The sequence below is a fragment of the Dendrobates tinctorius genome, unplaced genomic scaffold, assembly GCF_039654945.1.
Source record: "Dendrobates tinctorius isolate UK_male_01 unplaced genomic scaffold, ASM3965494v1 ptg000241l, whole genome shotgun sequence".
In the NCBI taxonomy this organism is placed as follows: domain Eukaryota; kingdom Metazoa; phylum Chordata; class Amphibia; order Anura; family Dendrobatidae; genus Dendrobates; species Dendrobates tinctorius.
This window is the reverse complement of record NW_027361908.1, coordinates 19,602,805-19,623,117: the sequence shown is the minus strand read 5'-3', so window position 1 is coordinate 19,623,117 and position 20,313 is coordinate 19,602,805. Positions and strand designations below refer to the sequence as shown.

General features: G+C 43.5%; 1 protein-coding gene across 3 annotated transcripts in view; it reads right to left on the bottom strand.

Annotated features, from left to right (window-relative positions):
* TMTC2 (transmembrane O-mannosyltransferase targeting cadherins 2) overlaps positions 1–20,313 on the bottom strand; it is a 454,418-nt gene that overhangs the window by 161,885 nt on the left and 272,220 nt on the right. For all 3 annotated transcript variants that reach the window (XM_073556991.1, XM_073556990.1, XM_073556989.1), the window contains exon 4: positions 9,070–9,184. In XM_073556991.1, coding sequence (XP_073413092.1) covers positions 9,070–9,184 — 115 coding nt within the window. The remainder of the gene's footprint in view (positions 1–9,069; positions 9,185–20,313) is intronic.

Here is a 20,313-nt window from a genome sequence, read left to right as displayed (position 1 = left end):
CACAGTGATTTTCCTTGTGAAATTGCACTGCAAAACCCTGGCAGTTTAGGAAAAAGCACATGTAGTTTTACTTCACATCATTGGATGCTTTAAATACACTTTATTTGGAGGAAAAAAGGGAGAAGAAATTTAAAGAGTTAAACTATCTTCAGAAGTTATCACCTATCCAGCTTAGAGCTTCTTGGGAAGAAGTGCAATACAAATATTTGTCTGTGTACCCATGGGAAGATAATATGCTGATTAAGTGGGGTTCCAACCGCTGGGACTCTCACCGATCCGGAGAATGAAGTGACGGTTGGCCATGCACACCACCACTCATTCTCTATGGGACTGCAAGGGGAAAGCCGAGTATAACGCTAAATGGATTGGTGGTACATGAGCCCAGCCATCGCTGTATTTAGGCAAAGATCCTTTCTCATCACTGATTGAAGTCCCAGCAGTAAGACCTCCACTGATCATCAAGTTAAAACCTATCCTAAGAATATGTGGCTATTCTCATCTTTAAAACTTAAGTGATATCTCCACTATTTATTTTAGATTCACATAACTTTCCACCCTCGCTCAGTTCAAAACCTTGGACTAGCTCAGTTCATAGGCTTGGACTACCAATCAACTTACAACAGCATGCCAAGGTGGAAAGTAATAATAATAATCTTTATTTTTACATAGCGCTAACATATTTTGCAGCGCTTTACAGTTTGCACACATTATCATCGCTGTCCCCGATGGGGCTCACAATCTAAATTCCCTATCAGTATGTCTTTGGAAAGTGGGAGGAAACCGGAAAACCCAGAGGAAACCCACGCAAACACGGGGAGAACATACAAGCTCCTTGCAGATGTTGTCCTTGGTGGGATTTGAACCCAGGACTCCAGCGCTGAGAAGGTGAGGTGCAATGCAAAGATCATTCTTTGGAGGGCCAGTATAAGTGATTCTGGAACTTATGTTAAAGCTCAATTGACCCCACTGTGAAGGGGGTGACAGTCTAGTTATGAGCTTTCAGTTCTGTGTCTTGGATTGGGATTACTAATAGTTAGTAAATCAATGGACAATATGTTAAAATAAGAGCATAGTGGGTACGAAAGAGAACCTTTGATGAAGCTGAGGGTAATTTTGATTACTGTACTTATAATCATTAGTCCTCAGTAACTGCTATTAATGTCTACATATATGAATTATTATCTTGAGACATTTAGATATGCCCTTCTGTACATTTGCTCATAGCAGAGCATTTAAAAGATAAAACAAAAATGTGATTTTCAATCTGCCGTCACAAGATGTTCATGCTTATGGTGCCTATGTGTGACCACTTAAAAGTTCTAGGTTGATATTGGATAGTTAGTGTCCTGTGCTAACGACTGAACACTGTCTTCTCCCGGAAGTCTGTGGCAATCTTAGGAGTTCCAGGTAAAGTCGAAAGAGATTTTTTTTCCAGGTCCAAAGCTTGGGTCCCTATCGTTTTTAATGGGGTTTGGGTTCTGGTTGAAGGTAAGGTACAGTTCTGGTACCTGAACCCAACTTTGGACTAAAATTTGGTCAGGTAGCAAAACCAGAGCTTCCACAGGTCTACTCATCCCTAGCGTGGATCTGATTTACAGCTTGCAATGGATTTGTATTGAATTGGTAATCCTTAAAGGGAATTTATCACCAGCTTTCTGTGTGCACGCTGCATAGGCAGAAAGCTGGTGGGGGTGGGGTTAAACAGAGCTCATGAATGGAGAGGAATACATGCAGCAGGTTTTTCATTCTCCTGCTGATCCTGAGAGATTAGGGTCTCTGACTCTACAATATGTTGCTCTCAGATTAGGTGGCAAAAACCTGGTGACAAATTCCCAAATTTCTGAAAAGGTGAAGAGGGAACACATTGGTAGGATACTTCTCTATAGCATTTACTTTTATTTCTCAAATTGTAACAAATTGTGTCGTTTCATAATGTTGCCTAAATTTCAAGAAAAAAAACAAAAACAAACTAGAGACTGACTTTCATCCAGGTGGGGAGGGAACGTATAATTCCATGTACTGTATGTGTGAAGCTTTCTTTCTTTGTAACATGCAGGCAGCTCAGTAGGTGATTTAGAAATCCAACAATTTATGAGACTTTTGAATCCAAGTGTGGATTACTGTTACCTGTAGAAATTTCCGTATTTTCTACCATAAACTGTCGCGCAAATGCTAGAAAAAGGAAAAAAAAATATAGAATCAATTCATTAGTACCGCCATGTAAGTCTCTGGGAGCCAGGGCTAAATATTTGCCTTTAAATACTTATGTAATGACAATTTCTCCTTGGCTTTCCACATAGCAAAATAAACAGAGGCCAAATGAATCTGGGAATGTGTTTCATGTTATACCTACAAGAGCCTGAATGAACAACCGAACCAATTAGCAGCTTTATGGAGTGTTTATTAAAAATGCAATTGTCGGTGCCAGTTTATAAATATTGAGTTTGCACTTTAGACTGTGAAGCCACGAGAAGGATGTATCGGCAGCGATAGGCAGAAGCGTGGCTGCAGCTTTCCGGTAGTGTCATCAACAGAGGATAAGCTGCATATCAGGGCTCTAATTAAACATGGGAGCAATCAATAAACATGGGCCGTAAAAGGACGCCATGAGTCTAGTGAAAGCCTTAGATATGTTTCATCTTCCTGGAACATAAAACCCTACACATTCATTGACTAGCGACTAGAATACACGAACAAGTAATCAGAGTTCTGGACACTACCACAACTCCAATCAAGACATTTCCTATTAACTGTACGGTATATTTTGCTTAAGGCGGCCAACCGATGTTTTGTTTGTATCGATCTTGAGTTGTGTAAGGTCACATAAAACATTTAAAATGGTGTATGTTTTCGTATGGAACCAATTAAGTCCTGAATGGATTGCGGGATGATGTTTGCCATGAGTACACATTCAGGATAATCTATGACCCATCACGGAAATTGTCTTCATCTCGCTAAGAGCAAACAGAGTTTTTACAGAAAGGTAAAAAAAGAAAAAGAAGACTTGCGCAAAATATATGTACAAGCATTGGTTATTATATCCGCTAAGATTAATGATACCGCACGTTGAAACAGTACAATAGAAAGATTTATTATGTACATTAAAATAATGGTGTCCCGGGAAAATACAGCCATCTTTCCCATACCAACTTTTTTTTTTCCCTTACTCTAAATAATAACTTTGCTGTTTGGATCGGCATAATAACCCATTTGCAACATTTTTCTGAGTGCCAAACAGTTAAGTTGTCCTCGAACCCCTTTTCCAATAATGTTAACCCAGGTGCACTAGGAGTCTGTAATAGGAAATTAAGCTTTCCAAGGAAAAGATTTCAGTTGGCAATTAGGGGACACGTGGAAACCCCACACTAATGCCCAAAATCTGTCTAACTTCACAATTAGCAAGTCCCCAATGGACAATGCATCATTTCCTATTTACTGGGAGATTTCATCTGCTACACATACCATTGGTGTGACTGCGAGAACACATGGGTCTACAGCACGCTCACAGCGCTTATCTTATGTGAGCAAAATTCTATGCTTTACTCATACAAAGCTTCATCCTAGACTGGAGACTAGTCTGAGAAACTAAAATGCTGTTAAGTAGATTTGTAGCTAGGCCATCATACGATTGGCTCAAAATTTGCTTTCTACCCAAACAGCCTCATTCAAGAACTTATTTATTGAGTGAAGAAATTCCAGAAAAAAATGAGATGTTTCAGGCAATACCTGACCTTCATCAGTCATCTGGATAGAGGAGATCTGTGTGACAGCGCGCTGTGTGAGGGTCCGCAGTGTCCACTGATAAGACTTTCTGTCTGAGTTTTCCTGTTTCTGCTGCTTTCTCCCCTTTTGCTCTGCATCATTCCACTGATGATGTTCCCAGTTGTTGGTTTTGGGGAGCAGTATGTGAAATCTCTGCTGGCAGACCAGCTAAATGTTTATTCAGTCTTCTCAGGGATGTGTACTTTTTATCCCTCCCTTAGAGAGTTGTCAATCACAGCTCAGCAGATGACCTAGCATTCTAGCAGTCTCAGTCGCTGCTGAACTGTGACTGGCAGCATCTGGAAGGGAAGGATGAAGGTGCACGCCGCCAGATAAGCCTCTGAAGAAACACCTAGTTGAACTGCAAGCCCAGATTTCACATACTGCGCTCCAAAACCAACAAATGTGATTTCTCTGCAGTGGAGCAATGCAGCGCTAAAAGAAAAAAACTGCAGATTCAGGGGAACTCAGGGATTGTTACAAGGTATGTAACCCTAGTTTATTTTTTAAGTGGATTCCAGAATTAGAAAAAATGCCTATTTTCTTCCAGAAACCGTGCTGCACATGTCCACAGTGTTATTGGAGCTCAGTGCTATTCATTACTGTGGATCTGAGCAACAGTTCTAGACACAAGTTATGGAAGAATGTAAACATTTAAAAAAAAAATAATCATGCTTTTCTTTTATGGACAACCCTCAAACAGCTCCTTCAGGAAAGAAAACACTTGTCAGAGAGCATTATACTTAGTCAGACTATTTCCAATTCCCTTAGATGCTGAGCTGCCAAATTTCACATGACAGCTCTCTCCATGACAGTGTAATTAACCCAAGGATCTCATGGGTGCAAGGGACTTCATTGTGAAAACCAGAAATGTTCTTGTCCTTTTGGATGTTACAACTGAGCTGAGGGAGATCTTAAAGGGAAGGTGCCATCCAAAAGATTTTTTTTCAGCAATTGAAAAAATGTAAAGAATTAATGTTTACATTTTTTTAAAAAATATTATCATTTGTTTTTAATTTTGCAAAATATGAAAAATAATTTTAAAAAGTTTGGCATTTCCACTTGTTAACACTAGGGGGAGCAGCTACTGAAATCTGGCACAAAAACCTATGACATCTAGGAACACAGTGAGCAGCCATTTTGATAGGGCCTGCAAAGTTACTGACTGTCTTTGCATGCAAAGTCTGGATCAGAACAGGCCATCAATCAGCAGAAATGTTTCCTGGATTTCTGTGGAGCAGACAAGCAGACGGTCCATCCATGTGTATAAAACACAGCGCTCTATGTACAATCCCTGGCACCGAACAGGGTGCCCCCCATAGACCAGCACACTGCTCTCCTGAAATAGTCTGTGCTGCTGTCACCCTGCTCCTTCCACCATATATCAGGCCCCTGTCGCCTCGCTTTCACACATCGCCAGGACAGGATCTGAGGAGAGGAATGGGGTCTTCGGTCACCGAGGATGGCAGGCAGGAAGGATTCTGGGAGCAGGGAGACAGCAGCACAGAGTATTTCAGGAGAGCAGTGCGCTGGTCTATGGGGGTCACAGAGGGAGATATATGGGGGAGGAGCAGGGTGACAGCAGCACAGAAATCCAGGAAATATTTCTGCTGATTGATGGCCTGTTCTGATCCAGACTTTGCATGCAGAGACCCCATTCCCCTCCTCAGATCCTGTCCTGGCGATGTGTGAAAGCGAGGCGACAGGCGCAGTCCGGGGTGACGCTGGGAAGCAGGATGGGGGGAAATCTAGCCATACAGTAACGATAAAAATGAGACCCCTCTCTTCAGCTGCCTCCCCAGCCCTCCCCTGACTGCACCTATTACCCCTGACCCGTGTGCAGGTGCTCAGCCAGAACCACCCTAGAATGGGTCCGCTTTTAGCAGATAATACTGCCATAGTGTTCTCACATAATATCGCCATATACTTCACACATAATGCCGCCATATAGTTCATACCACCATGTAGATCACACATAAAACCAGCAGGGTGACAGCAGCACAGAGTATTTCAGGAGAGCAGTAACACACAGGATAGGATTAGATACACGGCTCAGCAGGCAGCATCACACAGGAGAGGATTAGATACACGGCTCAGCAGTCAGTATCACACAGGATAGGATTAGATGCACGGCTCAGCAGACAGTATCACACAGGATAGGATTAGACACATGGCTCAGCAGGCAGTATCATACAGGATAGGATTAGATGCACGGCTCAGCAGACAGTATCACACAGGAGAGGATTAGATACACGGCTCAGCAGTCAGCATCACACAGGATAGGATTAGATACACAGCTCAGCAGTCAGCATCACACAGGAGAGGATTAGATACATGGCTCAGCAGTCAGCATCACACAGGAGAGGATTAGATACACGGCTCAGCAGGCAGCATCACACAGGATAGGATTAGATACACATCTCAGCAGGCAGTATCACACAGGAGAGGATTAGATACACGGCTCAGCAGTCAGTATCACACAGGATAGGATTAGATACACAGCTCAGCAGGCAGCATCACACAGGATAGGATTAGATACACGTCTCAGCAGGCAGCATCACACAGGATAGGATTAGATAGACGTCTCAGCAGTCAGTATCACACAGGATAGGATTAGATACACAGCTCAGCAGTCAGTATCACACAGGATAGGATTAGATACACAGCTCAGCAGTCAGTATCACACAGGATAGGATTAGATACACGGCTCAGCAGGCAGTATCACACAGGATAGGATTAGATACACGGCTCAGCAGACAGCATCACACAGGATAGGATTAGATACACGGCTCAGCAGGCAGTATCACACAGGATAGGATTAGATACACAGCTCAGCAGTCAGTATCACACAGGATAGGATTAGATACACAGCTCAGCAGTCAGTATCACACAGGAGAGGATTAGATACTCGGCTCAGCAGTCAGTATCACACAGGAGAGGATTAGATACTCGGCTCAGCAGACAGTATCACACAACAGAGGATTCGATACTCGTCTCAGCAGGCAGTATCACACAAGATAGGATTAGATACACAGCTCAGCAGTCAGTATCACACAGGATAGGATTAGATACACAGCTCAGCAGTCAGTATCACACAGGATAGGATTAGATACACAGCTCAGCAGTCAGTATCACACAGGATAGGATTAGATACACGGCTCAGCAGTCAGTATCACACAGGATAGGATTAGATACACAGCTCAGCAGTCAGTATCACACAGGATAGGATTAGATACACAGCTCAGCAGTCAGTATCACACAGGAGAGGATTAGATACACAGCTCAGCAGTCAGTATCACACAGGAGAGGATTAGATACTCGGCTCAGCAGACAGTATCACACAGTAGAGGATTCGATACTCGGCTCAGCAGTCAGTATCACACAGGAGAGGATTAGATACTCGGCTCAGCAGACAGTATCACACAGGAGAGAATTCGATACTCGGCTCAGCAGTCAGTATCACACAGGAGAGGATTAGATACTCGGCTCAGCAGGCAGTATCACACAGGAGAGGATTAGATACACGGCTCAGCAGGCAGTATCACACAGGATAGGATTAGATACACAGCTCAGCAGTCAGTATCACACAGGAGAGGATTAGATACACAGCTCAGCAGTCAGTATCACACAGGAGAGGATTAGATACTCGGCTCAGCAGACAGTATCACACAGTAGAGGATTCGATACTCGGCTCAGCAGTCAGTATCACACAGGAGAGGATTAGATACTCGGCTCAGCAGACAGTATCACACAGGAGAGAATTCGATACTCGGCTCAGCAGTCAGTATCACACAGGAGAGGATTAGATACTCGGCTCAGCAGGCAGTATCACACAGGAGAGGATTAGATACACGGCTCAGCAGTCAGTATCACACAGGATAGGATTAGATACACAGCTCAGCAGTCAGTATCACACAGGATAGGATTAGATACACAGCTCAGCAGTCAGTATCACACAGGATAGGATTAGATACACGGCTCAGCAGTCAGTATCACACAGGATAGGATTAGATACACAGCTCAGCAGTCAGTATCACACAGGATAGGATTAGATACACAGCTCAGCAGTCAGTATCACACAGGAGAGGATTAGATACTCGGCTCAGCAGACAGTATCACACAACAGAGGATTCGATACTCGTCTCAGCAGGCAGTATCACACAGGAGAGGATTAGATACACAGCTCAGCAGTCAGTATCACACAGGATAGGATTAGATACACAGCTCAGCAGTCAGTATCACACAGGATAGGATTAGATACACAGCTCAGCAGTCAGTATCACACAGGATAGGATTAGATACACGGCTCAGCAGTCAGTATCACACAGGATAGGATTAGATACACAGCTCAGCAGTCAGTATCACACAGGATAGGATTAGATACACAGCTCAGCAGTCAGTATCACACAGGAGAGGATTAGATACACAGCTCAGCAGTCAGTATCACACAGGAGAGGATTAGATACTCGGCTCAGCAGACAGTATCACACAGTAGAGGATTCGATACTCGGCTCAGCAGTCAGTATCACACAGGAGAGGATTAGATACTCGGCTCAGCAGACAGTATCACACAGGAGAGAATTCGATACTCGGCTCAGCAGTCAGTATCACACAGGAGAGGATTAGATACTCGGCTCAGCAGGCAGTATCACACAGGAGAGGATTAGATACACGGCTCAGCAGGCAGTATCACACAGGATAGGATTAGATACACAGCTCAGCAGTCAGTATCACACAGGAGAGGATTAGATACACAGCTCAGCAGTCAGTATCACACAGGAGAGGATTAGATACTCGGCTCAGCAGACAGTATCACACAGTAGAGGATTCGATACTCGGCTCAGCAGTCAGTATCACACAGGAGAGGATTAGATACTCGGCTCAGCAGACAGTATCACACAGGAGAGAATTCGATACTCGGCTCAGCAGTCAGTATCACACAGGAGAGGATTAGATACTCGGCTCAGCAGGCAGTATCACACAGGAGAGGATTAGATACACGGCTCAGCAGGCAGTATCACACAAGACAGTATTACAGATATGCCCACACTGGTGAAACTTCCAGCCCCCCCCAATTATACACTAGACTATGGGCTGTATAAGTCACTGTCCTCAGACAGCCATAAAAGCTGTCATAAAAAGGAAGGTGTCAGATTACCGGAGATCACTGGGCCTGTGAGTGAGGAGGCGGAGACAGAGCAGAAGAACACAGTAGAGCAGGAAGCACAGGGCCGAGCACATTAGATGCCCAGATACCCACGTAAGGGCTCCGTCCCATTAGAATTACACCCAGCATGCAATACTTACAAGTTATACAGCATATCGGCCATATTGCTTCGGTAGTACAAGGCATTCCTATAAGCTTTTTCGGCTTCAGAAATCTTGCTTTGGCTCTTCAGAACATTCCCAAGGTTACCCCATGCTGCCAGATAGGAAAACAAAAACAAGGGTCACATTTTCCGTTTGTTTCCCTTTAAGAGACATATAATACATCTTCAGTATGATTTTACCTGAACACATTTTAGCAAACCAAAAGGAACTGATGCCATTTTTTGCAGACAGTATCATGATAATGACTTTTCTGGTAGGAAATATATTATTTTCTGCTTGACACCAGCATGCCAAGTGCGTCCATTCATTCCTGACAATGTCACACTCATTACTAGCTGCTGCAAACAGTCGATGCAGTAAGCTTGTATTCCGGGATGGGTCCTGTCTCGGCTCTCCCGCTGTCAAGCAATAATGCTATGCTACAAAGATCAACTAATAATGACAAATGTTCCCGCACAAGTAATTACTTTAGCGCAGGAAGTGTCTGCTGAATCATGAAGGAATCAGATGGGAAAAACTCAGCAGAAAGCATAGCGGTCCTTACCAGGACGGTGCAGCCGAGGGCACGGCTCCGGCGCTCATCACAAATAGAAATCTTACAACCAATATTGGATAAAGGCAGAATGAAACGACACGTTTTATGTGAAATCAAAGCTTCACCCAAAACCCAGCTGCTGGACGCTACACACATAACACGTTTAGGTGGCGTTTTTTGCAACATTCTTTACTCTGGTGCATAAAAGACGCAGCGTTTTACAGGACCAGCATAATCAATGTGATTTCGGAATACTCATGCACAAAATATTTTTTTTTGTTATTTCCACACCTACCGTATTTTTCGGACCATAAGACGCACTTTTTTCCCCCAAAATTTTTGGGGAAAGTGGGGGGTGCGTCTTATGGTTGCAATATACTAACCTACACGATCATGGCTGGAGGCGGGTGCCGCGGGGCTCTGTAGTGCGGTGGTGGCAGCGGGCTGTGCTCCGCTGCAGGGGCAGCGGCTCTCTGTGCTCCGGTGCAGGGGTGGCGGCTCCGCCGGCATTTCCTCCAAGCCCAGAGGCCCCCGCACATCCTTGCTGGCCGCCGCCATGTTGCGGTGGCCTCCGGGAACACGGACGCCGGTCCGGGGACAGCGCATGCACAGGTTCAGATCTCGTCCCGAGATCTCGGGGGACGAGATCTCGTTGCAGAGATTTGAATCTCGTCCCCCGAGATCTCGGGATGAGATCTGAACCTGCGCATGCGCCGTCCCCGGACAGGCGGCCATCTTCCCTGTGTCCGTGTTCCCGGAGGCCACCGTAACATGGCGGCGGCCAGCAAGGGATGTGCAGGGGCCTCCAGGCTTAGAGGAAATGCAGGCGGAGCCGCCGCCTCTGCATCGGAGCACAGAGAGCCGCCACCCTCACCCCACAGAGCCCACCTGCCCCAGCCCAGCTGCCCCAGCCCTCGCACAGCACAGCTGCCCCAGCCCCAGCACAGCACAGCTGCCCCAGCCCCAGCACGGCCCAGCTGCCCCAGCCCCAGCACAGCCCAGCTGCCCCAGCCCCAGCACAGCTACCACAGCCCACCTGCCCCAGCACAGCCCACCTGCCCCAGCACAGCCCAGCTGCTCCAGCACAACCAACCTGCCCCAGCACAGAGTCGCCACCGCACGAGCCTGGACCACTGAAGGACCCCTGTGACCACTCCTCCACCTGTGCCAGATCCCTTCCCAGGTAAGCTGAATTCGGACTGTAAGACGGACCCCCATTTGACACATTATTTTTTTCCCTATTTTACACAGCATATCAATTCTTTCAAATCTTCTGACGCATTTTTCACCCACACAAGTGAATGGGTAAAAAAAGCAAGTAAAAACGCTGCAAAAAAAAGTAAAAATGCAGCAAAATCGCATATTGTAGGTGTGAGGTTTTTTTTTTTTTATACATTTTTATTTGTGTTTTTCCCCATTCATTTGAATGGGTGAAGAATGCTGCAAAAATGCTGAGAGAATGGACAAGCTGTAGATTTGAAAAAAGAAAAAAATGCTTAGAAGGTTCAAACCTGCAAGGGAAAAATAAGCAGCATGCCATTTTTTTCTGCCATGGAAAAAACTCAGCGTTTTATAGTACCAGCAAAGAGTTGACAAGCCCTTATTTTACTCAAAAGTAGACTAAGCAGTATGTTGTCAACTTATAGCGGTCATTTACAAAAAAAAAAAATTGCATAAATCAATGGCACAAATGAAGGTAAGAAATTAATCTTTAGCTTACCGCATTCACAACAAGTGTGAAAAAGTGTGTGAGTGAAGGTTCAAGAGTGAAAGTGACAGAGAATGAAAGTGCACGAGAGTGAAAACACGTGAGCATCAAAGTGCGTGAGAAAAAGCCCAAGAGAGTGAATGCAAAGTGCAAGCACACAAGAGAAAGTGCAAGAGAGTGAATGCACAAGTGAGCGTGAGTGCATGCAAGAGTAAGTGCTAGACAGTGAATTCATAAAGGAGTGTGAAAGAGCAGGAAAGCATCCTGCATTTGAGAAAGTGAGTGTGTGAGAGTGCAAGAGGGTGAATGCACAAGTGAGCAAAAAAGCAAGTGAAAAAATGAAAATGGAAGAGTGGACACAAGGTGACTTATTCAGAAAAATCACTTTAAATGACAGGTATGCCTTAAATTAAAACATGCTACACGTTTCCAAACAGAGTGGATCATTTATCGCAGGGTTCCCCAACTCCAGTCCTCAAGGCCCACCAACAGGTCATGTTTTCAGGATTTCCCTTGTATCGTACAGGTGATGCAATTATCACCTGGACAATACTAAGGAAATCCTGAAAACATGACCTGTTGGTGGGCCTTGAGGACTGGAGTTGGGGAACCCTGATTTATCAGACAAGTCAAAAAATTACTCAAACACACTTAAATATTCAAATTAATGATACAAATTAGACAAGAAATGTTTCATCATGTGTGTTGGTCACTTAGTGACGTAACCTCATAATTTGAATATTTAAACTAGGCCTGTGTTTGACATGCCTGATGAAGAAACCGGATCGGCTTGGAAATGCGTAGCATGATTTTATCCAATAAAAAATACATATTCCTACAGCCCTCATTACGGCTACTGGCAACACTCCTTTTACCCTCTGTTTGTTTGTTTTTCTGCACTTTCCTGCAATCTGACCCTTGGTTGGTTCTATAGGTGGAGCAGTTGTCCAGGAGATTTGATTATCCAGGTTTGTGTTGTGCCTGACCTTTGAGCAACAAGATGTGTAGAGAATATGCTCACCCTATCACCGCCATCTTGCCCTTTGGTTTCACACCACGGCTCACTCTCTTTGCTAATTTTTTTACAGGTAGGCTTTAAAAACAAAAGTGGACCTCAAATGTTTTCTGCAATGTAAAATAAGAAAATCCAATACTACTCCGCCTCCCTGGGTCCAGTGCCAGGTTGCCGCCGCTACTCTAGTCTCAATGTTTCAGCTGCAGCAGTGATATCATGTCACTAGATCACATCATCGCTGCCTCCAATTACGGTGCTTATATCTTAACTTGCACTTGAACCTTGCACATGCAACTCTCCGCTTTAACGCCCCACTAGCTAAATATTGGGAAAATCCCAGCCTAAGCTTTTTAATATGGAGGCCAAGGCTAAAATTGACAAAGAGACAAATAAAGTTGTGTTTAATCCCTTCATGACCCAGCCTATTTTGACCTTAATGACCTGGCCATTTTTGGCAATTCTGACCAGTTTTTTTTGTTAGGAAGTTATAAGAGTTAAAAATTGACCAGCGATTTCTCATTTTTACAACAAAATTTACAAAAACCATTTTTTTTAGGGACCATCTCACATTTTAAGTCACTTTGAGGGGTCTAAATGGAAGAAAATAACCAAAAGTGACACTATTCTAAAAACTGCACCCCTTAAGGTGCTCAAAACTACATTCAAGAAGATTATTAACCCTTCAGGTGCTTCACAGCAGCTAAAGCAATGTGGAAGGAAAAAATGGACATTTTAAATTTTCCAACAAAAATTTTCGTTTAGCATCAATTTTTTCATTTTCACATGGGTAACAGGATCCTAAAATTTGTTGGGCAATTTCTCCTGAGTACACCGATACCTCATATGTGGTTATAAACCACTGTTTGGGCACACGGCAGGGCCCGGAAGGGAAGGCGCGCCATTTGACTTTTTGAATGGAAAATACGCTGGAATATTTAGCGGTTGCCATGTCGAGTTTGGAGAGTCCCTGTGTGCCTAAACATTGGAGCTCCCCAACAAGTGACCCCATTTTGGAAACTAGACCCTCTAACAAACTTATCTAGATGCATAGTGAGCACTTTGAACCCCCAGGTGCTTCACAAATTGATCTGTAAAAAAAAAAAAAAAAAAAAGGACTTTTTTTTTCACAAAAATTTTCTTTTAGCCTCAGTTTTTTCATTTTCACAGGGGCAACAGGATGCAATGGATCCTAAAATTTGTTGGACAATTTCTCCTGAGTACACCGATACCTCATATGTGGTCATAAACCACTGTTTGGAGGTACGGCAGGGCCCGGAAGGGAAGGAGCAACATTTGACTTTTTGAATGGAAAATTAGCTCCAATCGTTGTCGTGTTTGGAGAGCCCCTGTGTACCTAAACATTGGAGCTCCCCCACAAGTGACCCCATTTTGGAAACTAGACACCCCAAGGAGCTTATCTAGATGTGTAGTGAGCACTTTGAACCCCCAAGTGCTTCACAGAAGTATAAAACGCAGAGCCATGAAAATAGAAAATAATTTTTTTCCTCAAAAATGATTTTTTAGCCCACTATTTTTTATTTTCACAAGGCTAACAGGAGAAATTGGACCACGAAAGTTGTTGTGCAAGTTGTCCCGAGTACACCGATACCCCATATGTGGGGGGGAACTACTGTTTGGGTGCATGGGAGAGCTCAGAAGGGAAGGAGCGCGATTTTGGAATGCAGACTGATGGAATGTTCTACGGGCATCATGTTGCGTTTGCAGAGCCCCTGATGTGCCTAAACAGTGGAAACCCCCCACAAGTGACCCCATTTTGGAAACTAGACCCTCCAAGGAGTTTATCTAGATGTATAGTGAGCACTTTGAACCCCCAAGTGCTTCACAGAAGTTTATAAACGCAGAGCCATGAAAATAAAAAATCATTTTTTTTCCTCAAAAATGATTTTTTAGCCCGCTATTTTTTATTTTCATAAGGGTAACAGGATAAATTCGACCCCAAAAGTTGATGTCCAGTTTGTCCGGAGTACGCTGGTACCCCACATGAGGGGGGGGACCAATGTTTGGGCACACGTCGGGGCTCGGAAGGGAAGTAGTGACGTTTTGAAATATTGACTTGATGGAATGGTCGGCGGGCGTCATGTTACGTTTGCAGAGCCTTTGATGTGCCTAAACAGTAGAAACCCCCCCACAAGTGACCCCATTTTGGAAATTAGACCACCTCCAAGGAACTTATCTAGATGTGTGGTGAGCACTGAACCCCCAAGTGCTTCACAGAAGTTTATAACGCAGAACCGTGAAAATAAAATTTTTTTTTTTTTTTTCACAAAAATCATTTTTTTAGCCCCCAATATTTTATTTTCCCAAGGGTAACAGGAGAAATTAGACCCCCAAAGTTGTTGTGCAATTTTTCCTGAGTACGCTGATACCCCATATGTGGGGATAAACCACTGTATGGGCACAAGTCGAGGCTCGGAATGGAGTGAGCGCGGTTTGACTTTTTGAACTCAAAATTGGCTGGAATAAATCGTGGTGCCATGTCGCATTCGGAGACCCCGTGATGTGCCTAAACAGTCGAAACCCCTCAATTCCAACTCCAATGCTAACCCCAACACACCACTATCCCAACCCTTAACATAACCCTAACTACAACCCTAACCCCCAACACACCCCTAAACCTAATCCCAACTCTAACCCTAACCACAAGCCTAACGCTAATCTCAACCCACACCTAATCTTAACCCTAATTCCAGCCCTAACCCTATTTCTAACCCTAATTCTAACCCTAACCCTATTTCTAACCCTAATTCCAACCCTAACCCTTATTCTAACCCTAAATGGAAAAAAATATATATTTTTTTTTATTTTATTGTTTGTGCCTGGCTATGGGGGTGATAAACGGGGGGTGTACTTACTTTTTTTTTTTCATTTTGATCACTGTGAGAGTTTATCACAGTGATCAAAATGAAAAATGAATCGGCAGCCGGCAAATTCATGGGCGCCGCCATCTTGGACAATGGAAGGCGCACTGCGCATGTGCCCGCCATTTTGCAAGATGGCGGTGCCCATGATCTGGACGGCGGGACACCGGGAGCCACATCAGGACATCGGAGGTACCGGGGGGAATTGGAAGGTGGGGGGAGCGATAGGAAGGGGAGGGGGAGCAGATGATGACGGCGGCGACCGATCGGTGGGGGGGGGGTCAGGCGTCGGTGTCCAGCCATGTCCGATGCTATTGCAGCATCGGCCATGGCTGGATTGTAATATTTCACCAAATTTCATTGGTGAAATATTACAAATCGCTCTGATTGGCTGTTTCACTTTTAACAGCCAATCAGAGCGATCGTAGGCATGTGGGGGCTAAGCCACGCCCCCTAGGATTAACTCTAGTGTGTCCTCTTTGTGCAGGTCGGGTGACCTTCCAGTGACCCCGATCACCCGACCCGCAGGAGGGCGATTTATAGCATGACGCCTACATGGGTCGTTTGGGCACGACTTTTCATGACGCCTACGTAGGAGTCATGGGTCGTGAAGGGTTTAACTTTTTATGAAACATTGTCAGAAGGATCCAAATTTGGAGGAACTGGAACAGAAACCAACGATTCACATCAAGACACTAATGAAAACTGATCACTCCATTATATGTCTATCATCACATGACCAGTAATTGAAAGAAGGGTTAAAATTTTACCTCTATTTTTACAGGCTCTGTACTAAAATAAATAACACAATTACATAAAAGAATTGCAAATTGGATTGGGGCATAGCTGGAGCATACAAGGTGAATGGAAAGTTGTGTTTCTCATTAGCAACGCATTTCAGGCACTGAAGTATTAGCAACACTTTGCTCTTTCACTCTTCTATTAAACAATGCATCATCTAGAAAGCTATCTGTGTGGGTGGTGACACAACCTGCCTTAAGGCATACATTGTTTCAAGAAGTCTTTCAGACCAGAGATATCTGATTAAGTCAATTGCTGTACACAATCTTTTGGCCCTCTTTGTGGAAAATTGAAATAGGAAACAATGCTTAAATATTGAAATCTTGAGCAATTTAAAAACAGACTTATTTAGCCATAAAGTGCACAAACTTTCATCTGGACTTCATTAATGCGAGGCATGGAGAAGGTTGACAGTGCCCCAAACAATAGGCTGAAAATGAGGAACAAAATAAAGCAGATAAACTAAACCATGGGTTCACCCGCAGAGTACTAACATATTAGGAAGGTGCCAAAACATGATCTTATCACAAATGTGTCCTTTACAAGCAAGCTATCCAATACTAGAGCAGATGGTACTGCACTGCTACCGGAATCACCAACTATCTCAATGTTAGCAAAACACTGCCAAATTTCCTGAAAAATTAGTATTTTGGATAATTATATATTTTTAATACTGTCCCCAAAATAATAATAAAAAAAAAACAATAAAAATCAGATCTTAGTGATCCAGTAACAGATACTTGGGCAACCTCTTAGACTGTATTACACATTTTTCGATCAATACGATCAAAAAGATAACACAAACTCTCATTAAAGGGGTTTGTCGGTTTCAGAAAACTCCTGTCAACTGGCTGCAGTATGTCATTAAAAGGGCGCTTTACTCATCATTCACAGGTCCAGAGCCGTGTCTCCAGAGCTGACATCATGTTGAAAGCACTGCAGCTATTTACTAAGCTCGGCGGCTCAACCAACGTTGACAGAACAGGCCGTTCGGAGAACCATTAAGCTCACTGTTTGGCTTCCACGTTATCAACGTGACTAATGATTAACCATTTAGCTAACAGCTATTTTTCCTGACCACCCCATGGACAGGAACGCTTGCCAAAACATTCCCGTGTTCTCTAGGAGTGAACCACTGACAAATTCCTCTAGTTGCGGCCTATTTCTGCACCAAATAAAAGGATGGCCAAAACCAAAAGTTGCTGGAAATATTCAGGTTAGAGGTTTTCTATGGTTGGGAACCAGGATTGTGTTACTGGTGCAATTTCTAGATTTTGTCAACTACTCCTTGCCCAGGTTATAGATAAGCATCTGTTGACACTTAAAGACAAATGGGAGCAGGATGTTGGGGTAACAGACAATGAGCAGTGGGATAACATTATTCTTGATTCCCCAGCTGTCCAATAGTGAGGCACAAAGGCTGTCACAGATGTAGATCTGCTGAATGAGGTATACAGGGCTCACAAATTCCTGCATAAAATTGAGGTAAGAGGATGACTTGTGTCCGAGATGCAGTTCGGGCCCTGCGGATTTGCTACATATGTTTTGGTCATGTGGTTCCATCTGGAATTTCTGGACCCAAGTCATAGACCACATAAACACAGTGTTTAGGGTTGTGATTCCTAAGCATCCTCTGGTTTGTGTCTTGGGTTTTGTGTACGGGGTTGCTGAAGATGCAAACAAGGCTGGCACTTAAAAGAACGTTATATCAAGCCAGTAAAACTACAGCAGGGCACTGGTTAAACAGGGTACCACCTACTTTTAGGGAATTTATGGAAAAAATTAATTTACTGCTACGTCTGTTAGAAGGAGTATATCAAAAGAAAGCCCTGCAAAAATTCTGTAAAATATGGGAGGACTGGAAAATTCATCAAGGGATGGATATTATGGCCTTACTTGGGGGGTGCTGGGCAATATTATTACTTGTGTCAAGCGAGATATGTCTGATTAAGGTCCTTGGAGTGATGCATATACAGTGGGGGAAATAAGTATTTGATCCCTTGCTGTAAGTTTGCCCACTGACAAAGACCTGAACAGTCTCTAATTTTAAGGGTAGGTTAATTTTAACATTGAGAGATAGAATATCAAAAATAAAATCCAGAAAATCACATTGCATAAAGTATATAAATTTATTTGCATTTTGCAGTGAGAAATAAGTATTTGATCCCTCTGGCAAACAAGCCTTAATACTTGGTAGCAAACCACTTGTTGTCAAGCACAGCAGTCAGACATTTTATGTAGTTGATGATGAGGTTTGCTCACATTGTCAGGAGGAATTTTGGTCCACTCCTCTTTGCAGATCATCTCTAAATCATTACGATTTTGAGGCTGTCACTTGGCAACTTGGAGCATCAACTTCCTCCATAAGTTTTCTATGGGATTAAGGTCTGGAGACTGGCTAAACCACTCCGTGACCTTAATGTGCTTCTTTTTGAGCCACTCCTTTGTTGCCTTGGCTGTATGTTTTGGGTCATTGTCTTGCTGGAAGACCCAGCCAAGACCCATTGTTAATGTCCTGGCAGAGGGAAGGAGGTTGACACTCAGGATTTTATGGTACATGGCTCCATCCATTCTCCCATTGATGCAGTGAAGTAGTCCACCTCCATGCTTGACAGTGGGGATGGTGCTGTTTGGGTCATAGACAGCGTTTCTCTTCCTCCAAACACGGCGAGTTGAGTTAATGCCAAAGAGATCAATTTTTGTCTCATCTGCCCACAGCACCTTCTCCCAATCACTCACAGAATCATCCAGGTGTTCATTAGCAAACCTCAGACAGGCCTGCACATGTGCCTTCTTGAGCAGGGGGACCTTGCGGGCACTGCAGGATTTTAAACCTTTACGGTGTAATGTGTTTCCAATAGTTTTTTTAGTGACTGGGGTCCCAGCGGCCTTGAGTTCATTAACAAGTTCCCCCTGTGCAGTTTTTAGGCTGATTTCTCACCTTCATCATGATCAAGGATACCCCATGAGGTGAGATTTTGCATGATTCCCCAGATCGTTTTTCAACTGACAGTCATTTTGTATTTCTTCCATTTTCTTACTATTGCACCAACAGTTGTCTCCTTCTCACCCAGAGTCTTACTTATGGTTTTGTAGCCCACTCCAGCTTTGTGCAGGTCTATGATCTTGTCCCTGATATCCTTATAAAGCTCTTTGGCGTTGTCCATGTTGTAGAGGTTAGAGTCTGACTGATTAATTGAGTCTGTGGACAGGAGCCTTTTTATAAAGGTGACTATGTAAGACTCCTGTCGTTAATGCAGGCAACGAGTTGATTAGGAGCGTCTAACTGGTCTGTAGGAGCCAGAACTCTTAATGGTTGGTAGAGGATCAAATATTTATTTCTTACTGCAAATACATTTAAATAATTCATGCAATGTGATTTTCTGGATTTCAATTTTGATATTCTATCTCTCAATGTTAAAATTAACCTACCCTTAAAATTATAGACTGTTCATGTCTTTGTCAGTGGGCAAACTTACAAAATCAGCAAGGGATCAAATACTTATTTCCCCCAATGTAAAATATGTTTCCATAATGTCCTTCCTGTTTCAGGTGAAAACTAAAGAAATTGGAGACTTGGGACTTATCTTTCACAATGTTTATTTGCACGAGTGTACAGATTGCCGCCTTCAGCTTAAATATGTTGATTAATATAATGAGATACTTGCTAATTGCTATGTGGTCTGGAACAAGGAGGGGGGTTGGATGAGTGTTGTCTTTTGTTGTATGTTGAAAAATTCAATAAAAATGTATCTGATTTAAAAAATACATAAAAGGATGGCCCATTTTAATTATACAGCCAGAATCCTTCTCTTCTATATACACATTATACCACTGGACGATTCCACCGATATCATCTGACTTTAATGTGCATGGGAATGTAAATGCCATATTGTTAGAATTAGGGTTTCTGTCACAACTTTACGCTTTCTATCAGACAGGACATCCCAAATCTGGTGACAGATTCTCTTTAGACCAAAGGGTCAGACTTATAACATGGATATGAACTGTCCTAGATTACCATACTCGCGAATATCCAAACTGCTTCCGGAAGTGAAAGAAGCACAAGAACTGTCTTTTGGAAGCTTGATAAACACCACAGACGCTGAGGCTTTAAGTAGAATACTTTCGGACATACACTATAAAGTTTGGGTTGGGTCTTAGAAATCTGATTTCTACCCCAGAAAACACTTAGCATGAATTAGTAATGCCTTCTGGAGGTCAGATGAAGGATGACATGTTCTGCGAGCACTTACAGATGCGATGTCTGGCTGCACAGTAC